This window comes from Callorhinus ursinus, unplaced genomic scaffold, assembly GCF_003265705.2.
Source record: "Callorhinus ursinus isolate GAN/ISIS: 27379988/994484 unplaced genomic scaffold, GSC_fseal_2.0 scaffold1, whole genome shotgun sequence".
Classification (NCBI taxonomy): Eukaryota; Metazoa; Chordata; class Mammalia; order Carnivora; family Otariidae; genus Callorhinus; species Callorhinus ursinus.
Genome location: NW_027397063.1, coordinates 82,389,338 through 82,403,684, shown reverse-complemented (window position 1 = coordinate 82,403,684; position 14,347 = coordinate 82,389,338). Strand labels below are relative to the sequence as shown.

The 14,347-nt window shown below is 32.3% G+C and overlaps 1 protein-coding gene across 6 annotated transcripts in view; it reads left to right on the top strand.

The window, feature by feature from the left end:
* NLGN1 (neuroligin 1) overlaps window positions 1–14,347 on the top strand; it is an 835,757-nt gene that overhangs the window by 377,170 nt on the left and 444,240 nt on the right. For 5 of the 6 annotated variants that reach the window (XM_073897115.1, XM_073897110.1, XM_073897121.1 and 2 more), the window contains 2 exons: window positions 7,314–7,373; window positions 14,099–14,251. In XM_073897115.1, the coding sequence (XP_073753216.1) occupies window positions 7,314–7,373; window positions 14,099–14,251 (213 nt within the window). The remainder of the gene's footprint in view (window positions 1–7,313; window positions 7,374–14,098; window positions 14,252–14,347) is intronic. The other variant, XM_073897128.1, reaches the window with a different exon arrangement.

Here is a 14,347-nt window from a genome sequence, read left to right as displayed (position 1 = left end):
GTTTTTTGTATACGCTCTTGAGTTCCTGTTCCCTTGGAATGCTTGCAATTTTAGTCTTAGAAGGAGTTGAATGTGTGTACATTTTAGCTGATGGTGATTAAATCTTTTTTCTTTTTGGGTTTGCCACTATTATTATCTACAACTTCAAAAACCTATGGCATACAAAATGGCTTGGGAGAGTCTAGAGTCTAGATGACAGTGGGAGCAACTATGAGGTTACTGCAATAATTCAGCCATGTGATAGTGATGGCCACAGACAAGGCCAATAATAATAGAGTCCTGGGAGAGCATGACAGGAATAAAATTGGAGAAGCAGCAGGAAGTTATAACTCTGAATGCAAAACCTTTATGGGAGGTAAAATTGGCCTTGAGGTGGACCTGGTGGGCATCCCTATCATGCTGAGAAGGAGGTGAGATATCCAAGTAGAAATCACTTACAGAACATCTATCTTTGTATGAATATAAGAGTAGTTAGGATATGTTAATTCTCATCATGTTAATTCTTAGGCAAAATAAACTTAACTTTAAATACATGTTTAATAGAAAACTTTAAAATATAAAATTTTAGATGTATTTAGATTTTTCTTTTTTATGATACTCATTTTATTTGCAAACAGAAAATAGAGAAGGGTTATAGACTCCTTTGCCATCATCTAATTTATTCTAATGAAATTATTTTCATCTGTTAAGAACATAATGCAGACCTCTGTATAAAGTATTCTCTGCCCTATGATTTGGAGTGATTTGACCTCTTTGTGATTTTCTCTTTAAGATTCAGTTAGGCCCTATTTATCAGTGTGTGCTTAAACCCTTTAAATGACTTCCTATTGATTTTAGGGTTAAGACACAAATCCCCAGGTTGGAGGAGCTGCATACTCATCCTCATCTCCCACTACTTTCTGTTCTCCTTTGCCAGCCTCACCGACTGTCTAATTAGGCTCTGTCTAATTTTAGGACCTCTCTGGCTGGAATCTTCTTTCCACCCTACGTTCCCATCCCCAGCCTCTTTGCTTGCTTAGTACTGAGCTGTCCTTCAGTCCTCAGGCTACATTGCACTTTTTCAACAAAGATGTCCTTAGACTCAGCTAGGTTGCCTTGTCTAACCTCTCATAATACCAAGACTTTTTTTTTCTTAACACAATCTGTAAGTATATGTTTATGTGTGTGATTATTTGCTTAATGTCTCTTTCTCTGACAAAATTAATTTTCATGAGGGCTAGGGTCTTGCCTGTGTTGCTCACCATGTATCCTGGTGACCTAGCATAACATATTTGGAAAAGCTGGATGACTAAATACTGGCAGCCACACCAAGAAGTTTGGACTATTGATGCCATCCCAGTCTCAAGCCTTGCTGAGAGAGCTCTGGGATCTGGTGGCACTTGTGTCCTCACCATACCCAGGTACATCTCTGGATAATGTGTGGAAAGCCAGGTCAGTGGAGAGTATGTCTTCACAGAGTACTGCAGGATTTATGCAACATAGAGTCACATTGCTCCAGATTAGAAGGGAGCACTATTCTGACATTCTTCATGATATAAAATACTAAATGTGCATTTTTTTAAAAAATCAAACAAATGTAGTGTTAAAAAAATAATGAGCTTGTGCAAATTTGGTGATGCTCAGATTAAGAGTTAGCCTATTTTACTTACTTTTTATCTACTTAAAAAAAAATTCCCCAGATCCTACCACTTTTGTTCTAGACAGGATTGCTTTTGACTTCAAAGTGTTGTAATAAAGGTAATTTTATGAAAAAACAACTTGTTTTTCTTATAAATATGAATGAGCTCTTCTCAGTATACTGGATCCAAGGTTTCTCTTTCCTTTTTTCCTGACCGTAACATCAAATTTTCTTTTCCCCAAAATTCATGTTTTAAGCTATGCTCTGCCTCTGAAGAACTGAGGGAGTGTGTTTTTTGTTCACATAGGTGTTTTCTGCTAACACAAAAATAAATAGCATGTCTGCTGCTTTTATACCCTTGGAACCTAGTCCTTTCTATAGCATATGTACATTTCAACCACAAGCCTAAACAAGCACCCCTCCCAACAGATACTGAAACATCATGCATGGCATAACAGTGCCACCAAAATTTGCACAGATATGGATTCTTTGAAAACTATGAATTCTCCCAAGTTTGCTTCCATTATCTCATCACAGCAGTTTGCATTATATTTCTATTTTCTCATAATGCATATTTATGACATTGCACAAGAATGCTATCTTTTGATTGAAAAATTATTAAGAAAATTATTTTCAGCTATGATTTCTTTACATATTAATAAAATCGATGGTTTAAGAAGTATGATAACCTTTAGTTAATAGAGTAATATCAAATTAATAAGCATTATTCCAAATCAATTGCTTTCATTCATTTCTGTATTCTCAAGAGTTGTGTATTTTAGTTATATAAAATTCACTAAATTTCAATAGGTAAAATTTACTACCTTTGCAATGACACCAACTGTCATGATATCTGATTTCTTTAAGTCATTGTATGTTAATGTTTATCAATTTGGAAAAAATCAAATACAGTAACATACTGCTATTTTTATTTGTAATGTACTGAATTCCAGCATTGTCTCCCATACAGAACAGACATAATTAGATTTTTACATCCTTGATTCTAGTTTTATAAAGACTAAGAACATTCCTGAAAAGATTTAAACAACTTCCAGTTGCCCCATAACAAGTGGCAACATCCTTATATTTCCACATAAAGCGTAGAAATAGCCTTAGGAATTCCATGGAGTCAGTTTACCTCTAAAATCAGGTGGGGAAAGAATAGAGCAAGGTCATTAGCCAGGAATGTATCACAATGGAACTTACAGGAGCCTGGAGCTCTAAATAATCCTAAAATTTTCAAAGACTTGCTCTCTTAAGAAGGACACATTTCTCATGGCCAGCTTTCTAAATCAGGAGCTAATAATACCCTCAACCTGCTTGCCTTTTGCAGATATGTGTGACACAAAGTACTGATAATTTCTGCTGAATTGAACCCGTAATGAAGGAATTTATAATCAGTTCTAATGTATTTGAGACCTAAAGTATATTAGCCCTTCATCAAAGAGAATGATAAAAAGGAGCGTTAATATGGGTGGATAGTAATTATTTCAGGGCCTTGTAATTATTCTCCAGTTAACTACAGAGAAATGCTGATATTTTTATTCCTTTTTTAAAAAATAAAAGGCACTGTGGTCAGATCCTAAAATATAAGACTGCATAAGTCCTTTGTAAAGGCCAACACTTTGAATTACGCTTATATTGACATCATAGAAACTATTTGAGATTTAAATGAGTTCAAAGTTCATGGTTAGGAGTTCCCTTTACCTTCATAGTTAGGAATTCCCTTTACCTTCCTAGTCCTGTTGTTTCACCTCTGAATCTATTTATTGCCTATAGGAGATATAAAATATAGTAATTACTCTCACTTCCTTTCAAAATGACATGAGGTCCACTTTCCTATTAACTCTAATGAGAGTTATGTGTGCATTCCTCAAGGAGGACAGGTCCCATAGTTTCAAGGTAGAATAAATCACTTCTCCAGGTTTTAGAGGACTCATTCGCTTTATATTTTGGTGTTTAAGATACCCATTTAAACTGCTGGTATTGAAAATGCACTGTTTGTAGTTTAAAGGAAGCATAAGCTATGGTTGGAATGTTGTTAATGATTGCTGTGTATTTTTGTTGAAGGATAAATATTTTACCCTTTGGGGAAATAATGTTGATCAATTTACAGGAAATCCGTGGTCTCTAAAATGTGGTTGTCTGATTTTCATAAGAAAATTAATGACGATCACCTCTTACCATATTTTCTTTCAACTAAAAAAACTTTAACATCAGTTATTATGTCAAATTATGTCAGTTTAGAATAAACTAAAAATGAGCCAGAGTTGCTGATTTTCTAGAAAGAAGGAAGCTCAGGGCAACAGGCTATTTTCCTTCCAGCCTGGGAATAAGGAATCTTGAGATCATGTAGGGATCTGTTTCTGTAATCCACAAGCATATGTTTACTCTATTTGAGGCCTCCTGAGAGAAACCAGTGTTGAGTTTTTCAATTTGCAATGCCGGATCCTCTCAGATATTTGTTTCCTGTGGCTTTAGGCATATGAGATAAAGGAAATCTGGGTTTTTGTTTTCTTTTTATAACCATTTTCGCCAAAAACTGTTATCACCCCTCTTCTTCCCAGGGAACCTTCAAAAAATCAGACAAGTAAACAATTCTTGATGTTAAGAAAATTCAGTTATTCTGGAATTATGAAAATATTGCTGGAACCCATACTGTGGGAACAATTTAATATCATACAATAATAGTTTTTATTTACTATTCAGTAAGTGAACTTTTTTAGTTGGGAGAATTTGACTTAATCTTTTTCTAAGATAATGATGTCCCTATCTATTTATGATGCTGAATATCTGTATCTGTTTTTAACTGTTCAGATTTACTACAGTAAAAGATGTTCCATCTAGTGCATGTATGTAATCATGATCCCACATCAGTTAAGAGGCATACAGCTTCCTGAGTAGGGAAGGTGATAAAACTGCAGCCAAAAAGGTTGTTCAACCATATTATCCATGGAAAAGTCATCTCATGGTATATGCAGTATCATTTTCATGACTTCCCTACTTATACAGACCCAGAGTCAAATAGCAACTGAGAACTATGTCCCACATGCAAACAAGTGACAGATCATGTTTTCATAAAAATTCTTTTACTATCACATCTTATGCAGACCCAAGAACCAGCAATTCTTTTTTTTTTTTTTCTAAGATCTATTTATTTATTTGAGGGGGGAGGGTCAGGCGGGAGAGGGATAGAAAGTCTTAAGCAGACTCTAGGCTGAGTGCAGACCCCATGGCGGGCCTGAGCCCAAACCCAGAGTGGGTTGCTTAACCAACAGCGCCACTCAGGAGCCCCAAGAACCAGCAATTCTGTGTGTGTGCAAAGTATGTAAAACTATTGGCTAGGCAACTGTAGAACCTGAATGATTTCCTGAAGAAGTCCTGTAAATTGCCTCTGGGATTCTAATACAGGAAAGAAAAACACTTCATCTGAATTGTTGAAAAGAGGCCTGAACAATGTAAGGAGAGTGACTTAGTTTAATTGTGTTTTACATGTGTCTCCAAATGTTAGTGAACTGATGATTCAGCAAAAAAAAAAAAAAAAATTTGAACTCATGCTAGTGGTTTCTTAATAGAGCCAAGAATTAAGCAAATTAAGTAATTTAATTAAAATTGGAAAGTAGATAATGGTTTGGGTGGCAATAAATAACAACCACTGCACTTAATCTGTGTTGCCTATTAGTAAATCAAACTATAATTTCTATATAGCATCCTTGAAAATAGAAATGCAAGAAATTATATTGGTTGAAGTCTGTTCATTTACTGCTTAAGGTAGTTAAAGAAAAATAAAAAGCTTGAAAACATAATTTTCCAAGCGTAATATTTTGCGTGATGTTTTAAAACTGGAAATATTTCAAATACAGTTTTTGATACAGCAATTTTTGAATTTAAATATGAACTATCTCTATTTTTCAGAAATGTAGCAACATTGTTGCATGGACATCCAAAAACATTGAGGGTATTTTTTGCACTAGCAGGGTCATATCAAAGAAATGTAGAATTCTGTGAACTTGTAACTGAGTGTCAATTAACATAGACTTGTTTTCATCTAGGTTTTCTCTTAAAGGAATGATTGCTTACAAGAGTGACTATAACAGTATATCACTAAATTTATTGTGTACAGTTCCTCTGTCTATATTTGGAATGACCTTGAAACCATGACCTTACAACTGAATAGTCAAGGGGTCCCTTCAGTTTCATTAATTTCTCCATTTCCAATCTTTTGATCCGTGCCAGTTACTACTATTTTTCAAGGCTGTTTCTCTGAGCTGATGAAACATAACTGGATTATATCTCTTTTTTCTCCCTTCCATTTTCTGGGACGGTGTTTTTCATTCTTTGAGGGTTCTGATAATAGGTATAGTTTGAATTACAAACATAATGCACAGTAATCACTGAAAAGACTCAGAAGTCTTTCTTGAAATGTTGAACAGTCCTTCCCTACGAAGTGTGCTTGCAGTTAATGCCTGCTTCTTTTCTATTTATGTTATTGAAATCAATACATGACTTTCAGTCTTTTTTTTCCCTTCCTTTTTCTGTGACTGTTATTTTATGCATGACAAAATTCTCTTGCTTACTGCTGTGTTTGGCTGTCTTTTAACTTGAGTGTCATGTGTTTGTAATGAATGCTTTTTGCATGAGGATTATGAAATGTCATACAAATTAAATGGTTGTGAAAACGAAAAGCAACGTGGGGCTTTACTTGCTTTTTTGTGTGCTGAATATGTCAATTATGTGACACTTAAAATTACTTTCAAATGGCCTTTGACTTCCCCTTTGGTGTGCTTCTTTATTCTAGCAAATTAGTATTGTTAAGTATAATAAAACATTTATTAAACATTCACAGCGTTTTAATACAATTATTATCCTAAAACATGATTCCCTTATAAATAACTATACTGGACATGAAATTGCAAGAGGGCATAATTCTGTTATATTACTAAATTGCTTATGAAATGTAAGCCCTGACTCTGTAACTAACTTAATAACCAAACACTGACTTCTATTGATGGTACCTTTGCTCTACATAGTGATGAGATTATCTGTTCATACTTTTGTGCATGTTGCAAACGTCCTAAATCCGCAGCTAATATTTAATTAAAACACATGGGGAAATATTTGTTTAATGACAAGTAATTTTAAAAAGTCACAGTTTTGGAAAATGTATGATATAAAAATGTGTAAAATCCAAGTGTTAATGCTCTTACAAAAAATTAGGAGGAAAAAAAGAAAAAAAACACCCTGAAAATGTTCATATCTCTGTTTTCCCTAATGTTATTTTATTGTCCCAAATTAAAGATGAGTTTGGCCTACTTTCTTTGTTGTTGTCACCAATTCAAATTAGAAAAGACACTGAATAAATTAAGTTCTTTCAGCTAAAACTGTTTACTTTTTTGTATGCAGTGGATATTTAAAAAAAAAATCATTTCCTTTGCTTATGACTTGAGTTTCAAACCATAATGTATTTTTTATGCTGGATATATTCACAAACCAAATCCTCTATAAGATATTTTGGGGAGAGGGATTCTTTTTTTCTTAAACAAAACAGATAATCAACTTTGACTTAACCACTTCCCTGCTCTTTTTGGAAATACCCTTGAGAATTTTAGTATTTACATTTATTTTTTCCCCTCAGTCTTGTTTATTCTTGAATTGTCTTTTTTTTTTCCCTCCGTTTCTCCGTTCTCAATCCTAGGTCCCCTTACAAAGAAACAGACAGATGATTTAGGTGATAATGACGGTGCTGAAGATGAAGGTATTTTTTTTCCACCAAATCTATTTGCATGACAAGGGCCTCAATCACTTTTTCCACCCCTTTCTATTTTTTTACTTCTTGTCTTTTTTTGAAGAGTTGTTTTTAAATTCCCGTTTTTGATGTGTTTTGTCTTCTTGCTTGTTGTTACACATAAATATACATTTTTAATTTTTAAAAAAAAAATGAATGTTAAGGTTTACATTTTGATGCCAACCATTAAAATGTTTTAGAAAGAGGGGCATTTTTTTTTTTTGTTTTCTTGAACTGACTTTTGATATGTTTCATCCCATGTTTTGACTGAAATTTGTCCATATTCTTTGAACTAACAATCTCTCCCCCTGTAGTCTCTCTGTACCCATTTTGCATGTTTTCTAATCTATGTATTTTACCCAATATCAAAATGTGTTTTATTTTTACCTTTGATATTTGTTTAAAAAGAACCCCATACCCAATAAAATGAAGGACAACTAAAAGCTGATATAAAGTGTTTCTTGAGCAATATAATTTATATGACAAAAATACTGTTTTCTATTGATTTGCCTAAATACTGCATAAATAAATTCGATTGTATAGATAAGAAAGGAATTCTGTCTATTTAGATAACTGCAGTAAACTGTGCAATCACTTCAGTAGTCCAGGCAGATTTGATGGGTATCTTTTCATTTCAAAGGCACATAATTTCGAGCCCGGTGAATGGAAGTGTTCTGATTTTCAAACCATTGCGAACTACAAGCAATAAAATATTTCCTACTTCGCTAATACCAAAATTGTTTTCTCTTTCTAACTTTCTTATGAAATACAATTCTGATACACTCTGTACATGTAAGTACTTGCTAGATTGATTTGACATTTCTCATTCCATTGTGTACCTTTACCTGGTGTTAGGTGCAGTATCCAGAGGGGCCTGTTGATATTTTCAGTTCACCTTGGTTCCAATTAAGACTTTTTTTTTTTAATGCTACCCTAGTTATGAGTCTTCAAGAAGTGACTAATGTTATCCCAAGTTTAAAAGTAACTCCCAGAGCCCTAGAAATTAAATCTCATAGAGATATTAATAATACAGTATGAATGGTTTTCCAAAATAAAATAACCTACTAGCAGGTCAGCAGAAATGCTAGTTATATGAGTTACAACTGTGAATGAATATATCCTTACTAAACAACTTGAATTATTTTCATTGAGATATTTATTTAATAAATTACTTCACAGTAGAAAATTAAATTATAGAGGTGAAGTGTTGAAAGCTTAAAAATTATTTTGTGTTTTAATATTTTATAACACTTAAGAATTATTTTGATTAAATGAATTTTATGATCTCTGATTAAAAATATGTTTATCATGAACCCCAACGGTGAATTAAAGATTAAACACAAAGCAGTCATTAATATTTGAAATACATCATTATAGCTGTCCAACAGTTATCATTTTGAATGCTAAATAGCTAAAAATAAACTTATAATATCAAAATGCAAATTGTGTTTTTTAAAAACATTGTTGGAAATCAGAAGTTTTCAAACATTCAAGACATTTATTGACTTTGTTCTCACAGCTGTAAGACTGCTTCCACTTAGGGGCTTTGGGATTTGCTGAGCCCTCTGAAAATCCTTAACTCCTAGACATTTGTTATCTAAATAATACTTAAGTATAGAGGACTTCTTAGTGTGTAGCTTTGTAAGCTCTAAATTTTCTGAAAGTACTCACAAGGTTAGTATACATAATTTTCCTATTTAAAAAATACTTTGCTGATTTAATGTACTTCTTTTCTTTTGATAAATAACATCAAGTAAGACATTTACATATTTACAAAAATACCTCTGAGCCACCATAATGAGCTAAGCCCTGTAAATGTGAATCTATTTTACAGACCTCTTTCAAAACACATTTAACATTTTTTAAATAGCCATTAAAAATGTTCTAAACCCCTGTTTAAATTGTCAGGTTAAGTACTAAGTCAGTCAGTCACAAGACTTATCAAATCAATAAATATTTTTAAATGCTCAGAGTGTAAAATGTAAGAGCAATCAATTCAAGTTGAGTCCATTCCTCTGTGCTGTAGTTTTGGATAATTGTTTAGACAGCAAAGACAAGAAAGATAAATTCAAATATTCCTCAGGATAAAAAAACCTTTGTAGGAAAGTCTGAACATCTTCTATTCAATTCCTTTTACAATTATTTTGTAGACATGAGAGTGTGAATAAAAACCAAGGCCAATTTTCATATTTAATTTGTTCCAAATTATGAATCAACATCACTAGACATAAAACAAATATAAACTACTTGATAAATTACTCCTTTTACTTTAGTCAAAAGTCAAGTTACTTAATCTTCATTATTCACTGATAACCCAAATCTTTTACTTGATTTCCAGGTCCCTATCTCAGCTACTGCATTGAGAGGCTACCAGACTCATTGACTGGGGTGTGCCCTTCATTCACTTAACTAACCCAAGGTTTCTTAGTAGACACTATTCATTACTTCTAATTCTACTTTGTGTCTTTACTGTCAGTTATTCTTTTGCCAACTTTAGGCCAGACACAATTGTATCACTTTTCAGTTGTGTTTTATAATAATCAAAAGACTACATATTTCTTAGGTTATTTCCATAGTTGCAAAAAGACTAATCTGAAGTGATAAAAATGGGTCAAAGCAACACCCTAGATTTCTACCAATTTATTTTGGGGATTTAAGAGATATTTAAATGTTTTTAATTGTGCTAAGAATACCTTAATATTAATATTTCAATATTCAGGTGCAATTTTATATTCTAAATAGAGCCTTTTAAAACTGCTCTTATAGATTTTTATTTTACTTATTTATTTATTTAACTAAAAATTGTATTTAGCCAACACTTCTAGATTCTTTTGCTGGTTTGGAATGAGGTTGGTATCTGAGGTTGGTAGAATTAGTAAAGCAGGACACAAAAATATCTTGAAATCTCTTGAAATATATCAGAGAAAAATTAATTAAGACAATACCCTACAATTTAAAAACTGTAAAATGCCAACACCTCTAAATTATGGGCAGTTAAGAACTTAATGAGTTTTTTTAAGAGAAGGAAACCAGTAAGCATATTTATGGAGTTATGTGACTAATACTTACTCATTAGGACAATTAAAGGGAATTGTGATTTTCAAACCCTGGTGTCAGCCACAAATAAATCCTCATTAATTGCTATAGATCTATTGACACTTGCTACATTGGCTTAAAATTTTGGTTTATCGGAAAGACAAAATAGTTACTAAAATTTAAAATAGAGACGAACCATGAGAGACTATGGACTCTGAGAAACAGAGGGTTTTAGAGAGGAGGGGATGGGTTAGCCTGGTGATGGGTTTTAAAGAGGGCACATACTGAATGGAGCACTGGGTGTTATATGTAAACAATGAATCATGGAACACTCCATCAAAAACTAGTGATGTAATGTATGGTGGTTAACATAACATAATAAAAAATACAATTTATTAACCTTTTACAAGAGCTATTTAAAATAAAATGATGATAAGATTGCTATCCATTTTAGCAAAAAATTTTAAATAGAGATATCTACTGACATTCCAAGTCTATTACTTTTTTAACTTGAAAAACTTAAATACTTTCTTACCCTAAAAAATTTAGAAGGAAAATAATCATCAGTATAGTGGCACATGCATGGCATATGCACGGCAAAGCCTAAAAAAATGCACATAACAGAAAATATAAACATGTTTTATGAACATTTATATTTTTACTGTTGCTGAACTAGTGTTTTAGTCTCTGAGAGTGGTTTTAATTTTAGTAAAGTCAGTAGCAGCTACTTAGGCAAAGTCAGAAATGTTAGGTGAAATCCACCTTCTTTATAGAGAAAAATATGAGACAAGATTTAGAGGGATAACTGGCTCTAATAAATTCATCACAAATTACTAAAGTACATCTAATACATTTGCACCAAAGACATAATGGTTCCTTAAAATTTTATTAAAATGATGGCATTAACAGATGGTATTCAGTAGTAGGCTGTCTGATATATTAGTTTATAAAGATTCTGTTTTTTTTTAAATCAAAGTAAAGATAGGTATAATTTAAATTAGTTATACTTATTATTATATTATTATATTTAAACTATTTACTATTTATATTTACATCAAAAAAACCTGTATACTATGAAGAAAATAAAGTCTAGGATAGACCTCTGTGATAAAACACTATCATAGAACTCCAATTGTCCTGTAATAGAAATATGGCATCTTTCCAAACTTTATTAGCAATTTTAAGGGTTGTTATATGTAAGGATTTTACGTATTTTGATAATTAGCATCCCATATACTATTAGCTTCCGGATTACTTCAAACAAAAAGAAATACTGTTCAGAACACAGGGTTAGAATTATATATAACTTTCTAGGAAAGAACTGCTTGGTATATTAAGTTCTTAGACAAGGCTGAAATCTTGGAGAAATTTGAAAAGAAAAATTGGAAATTAGAATCAGTCCAAACTATCAGTAATTCTTTCAAGTCTAATTTTCAAAGAAAAATAAAAAGATACCACTCAAAATATCTCCTAGGATGTATTGTCATATTTTCAGTGTTTCCTGACAATGTCCACTTCATTCTGTTATTAGGTATAAAATGTGGCAAGTCTTCTCAGTGTGTCCCTGTATTGTTTTCCAGGTGAACAGAATGATTCTACCAAGATTTCATTACTGTTCACAGTTGGTGCTTTGTAATTCTATGTAATTTTAATTAAAGAAGAATTCTGAAACAGCCTCCCTCTGTGCTACCTACAAGCATACAATTAGCAGAGTACAGTGTCTGCTGTGAACAGTCAGTTAATGATTTCAGTTTAATAATTTATTATTGCTTTTTCAGTGCCAGCCATACTAGAAAAATAAGCTAAAACTGTATGTAGCAAACAAGCATTTAAAAATGGAAGATAGTTCAAAATTTCAGAAGGATTGTTTTCTCTGTATAAGCCTAACATCTCCTCAAGCCCCCAAATCTTTACAAATGAGTGAATGCCATTTTCCCTCCTAAGGATTTAAGGAGAAAATAAATTTAGGTTTTCCTTCTAAATGTAGTTGTGTCTAATGGATAGTTTTGATGTCAAAGTATCCTCCTCTCACCACTTAAAAATAAGACACTCAAGTATACCCTTGGAGATGGGGGAGGGGATTATGGTAAATTTATATACTGGTATTAAGTCAACTTTAAAATAGTCTTTTTAAAAGTCTCTAAATTCTTCAATGAGCTGTTTCCCCAACTTGAAAATCTGGACAAACAAGTTGAGCTGCAATTCCTGATCCTAAAAGGATTTTTAATTTAAGGAAATGACTTTATTATTACAATAGAAAAATTGAGGCATTTATATTAGTCACCCTTTTCACAAGAAACATAAAACAGCATCTAAATAATCACCAGATTTTTCAATGAATTTGTACTATATTAGTCTATTCTGAAAGCTGAAACCTCAATTGCAAAGATGTAGGAGATCTAAGTTTGATAAAAAATGTCAAAAGCAAAGGAACAAAACTATACTTTTAAATGATGTTTTTTAATATTGGCATTAACAAGAAGAAAATACACTTGATCTAATTTAGTCTCAATTGTGGGTAGAAGACATAATGGGCTATTATAGAATAGTAATGTTTGATGTATGTATTCATAATCATATACATACATATATAATATTTCAATATTCAATAGTTAAAACCATGTTTGCCAATATAAAGTTAAGCACCTATTTCTCTAGAAATTAAGGCATTTTTAATACCAGTTAAAATTATGTTATGGTTCCCTTACATATTATTTCTAAATCCTTATTGAAAACTACAAAATTTGGGGAAAGTATCTTAGTAAAGCAAACACAGTTGATTAAAAGTCAGAGCTGTAAAAATCACTTTAACATCATTCTAAAATTGGGTACTTTACACCTGGACTTAGCTGTATTCTATTTTATGTCTACATGACAAAATCATAGAGCCAAAATGGGACTAGGAAGAGTACAATAGTTACACAAAGAGGTGAAAAATATAATTTAGTTTGTTTTCTTCTTCCAGAGGGTAGGGTTAGTGGAGTGAGCAGATAACCCAGACTTAACGAAAAAATATCATTTAAGTGACAGTACGCTTCGTACAACAATAAAAGTGTAGACTTTACTGCCTAAACATTCATCTGCCAGTTGGTACTTGAGTAGTGAAATGAAACTTCTTGCAACCTAAAACACAGTGTTGTAATTATGTTCGCAAATTAGAGCATAAATTATTCAATATAATCATGATGCATTCAATAAAATCTTTATAGTAAATAAGAAATGGAGAAACAGAGTGTTTTACTCACAATAGCAGTGATAACATTGTCCTTAGCATATGGCTCATAAATTCCGTATGAGGTCTATGACATTTAAAAAAAAATAGTTCTAAGACCCATTATCATTCTTTCTTTTTATTCTACGGTCACTTTAGAAATCAATCAAAAAGCACTAAAATTCACACCCATTTTGAATTTGTCCAAGTTTTGTAATTCAGTTTATAATTTTAAACAAAATTTTAGCTAGAAAACAGTGAATATCTATTGCTCTTTTCACAATAGCTCGTAAAACGAGTTGCTGAAGAAACACTTTAACAAAACAGCAATTTAAAGAACTATATTAAAATCATGCTCTTTTGTCCCTAAAATGGAAAAATGTATTCTCTGCTTCATTGTGTGTGTTTTTTGAGGATAAGGACAATTTGCCAACCGTTTGTTTTTCAGATATTCGGGACAGTGGGGGTCCCAAACCAGTGATGGTGTATATACATGGTGGCTCATATATGGAAGGTACTGGAAATTTATATGATGGGAGTGTCTTGGCAAGTTATGGCAACGTGATCGTCATCACAGTCAACTATCGACTTGGGGTACTTGGTAAGAAGTCTCTTTTTTTCTTTTCACCATTAATCCATGAAGTATGGGATAGTTTTGTTTTGATTTGTTTTGTTTTGCTTTGCTTTGTTTCATTCA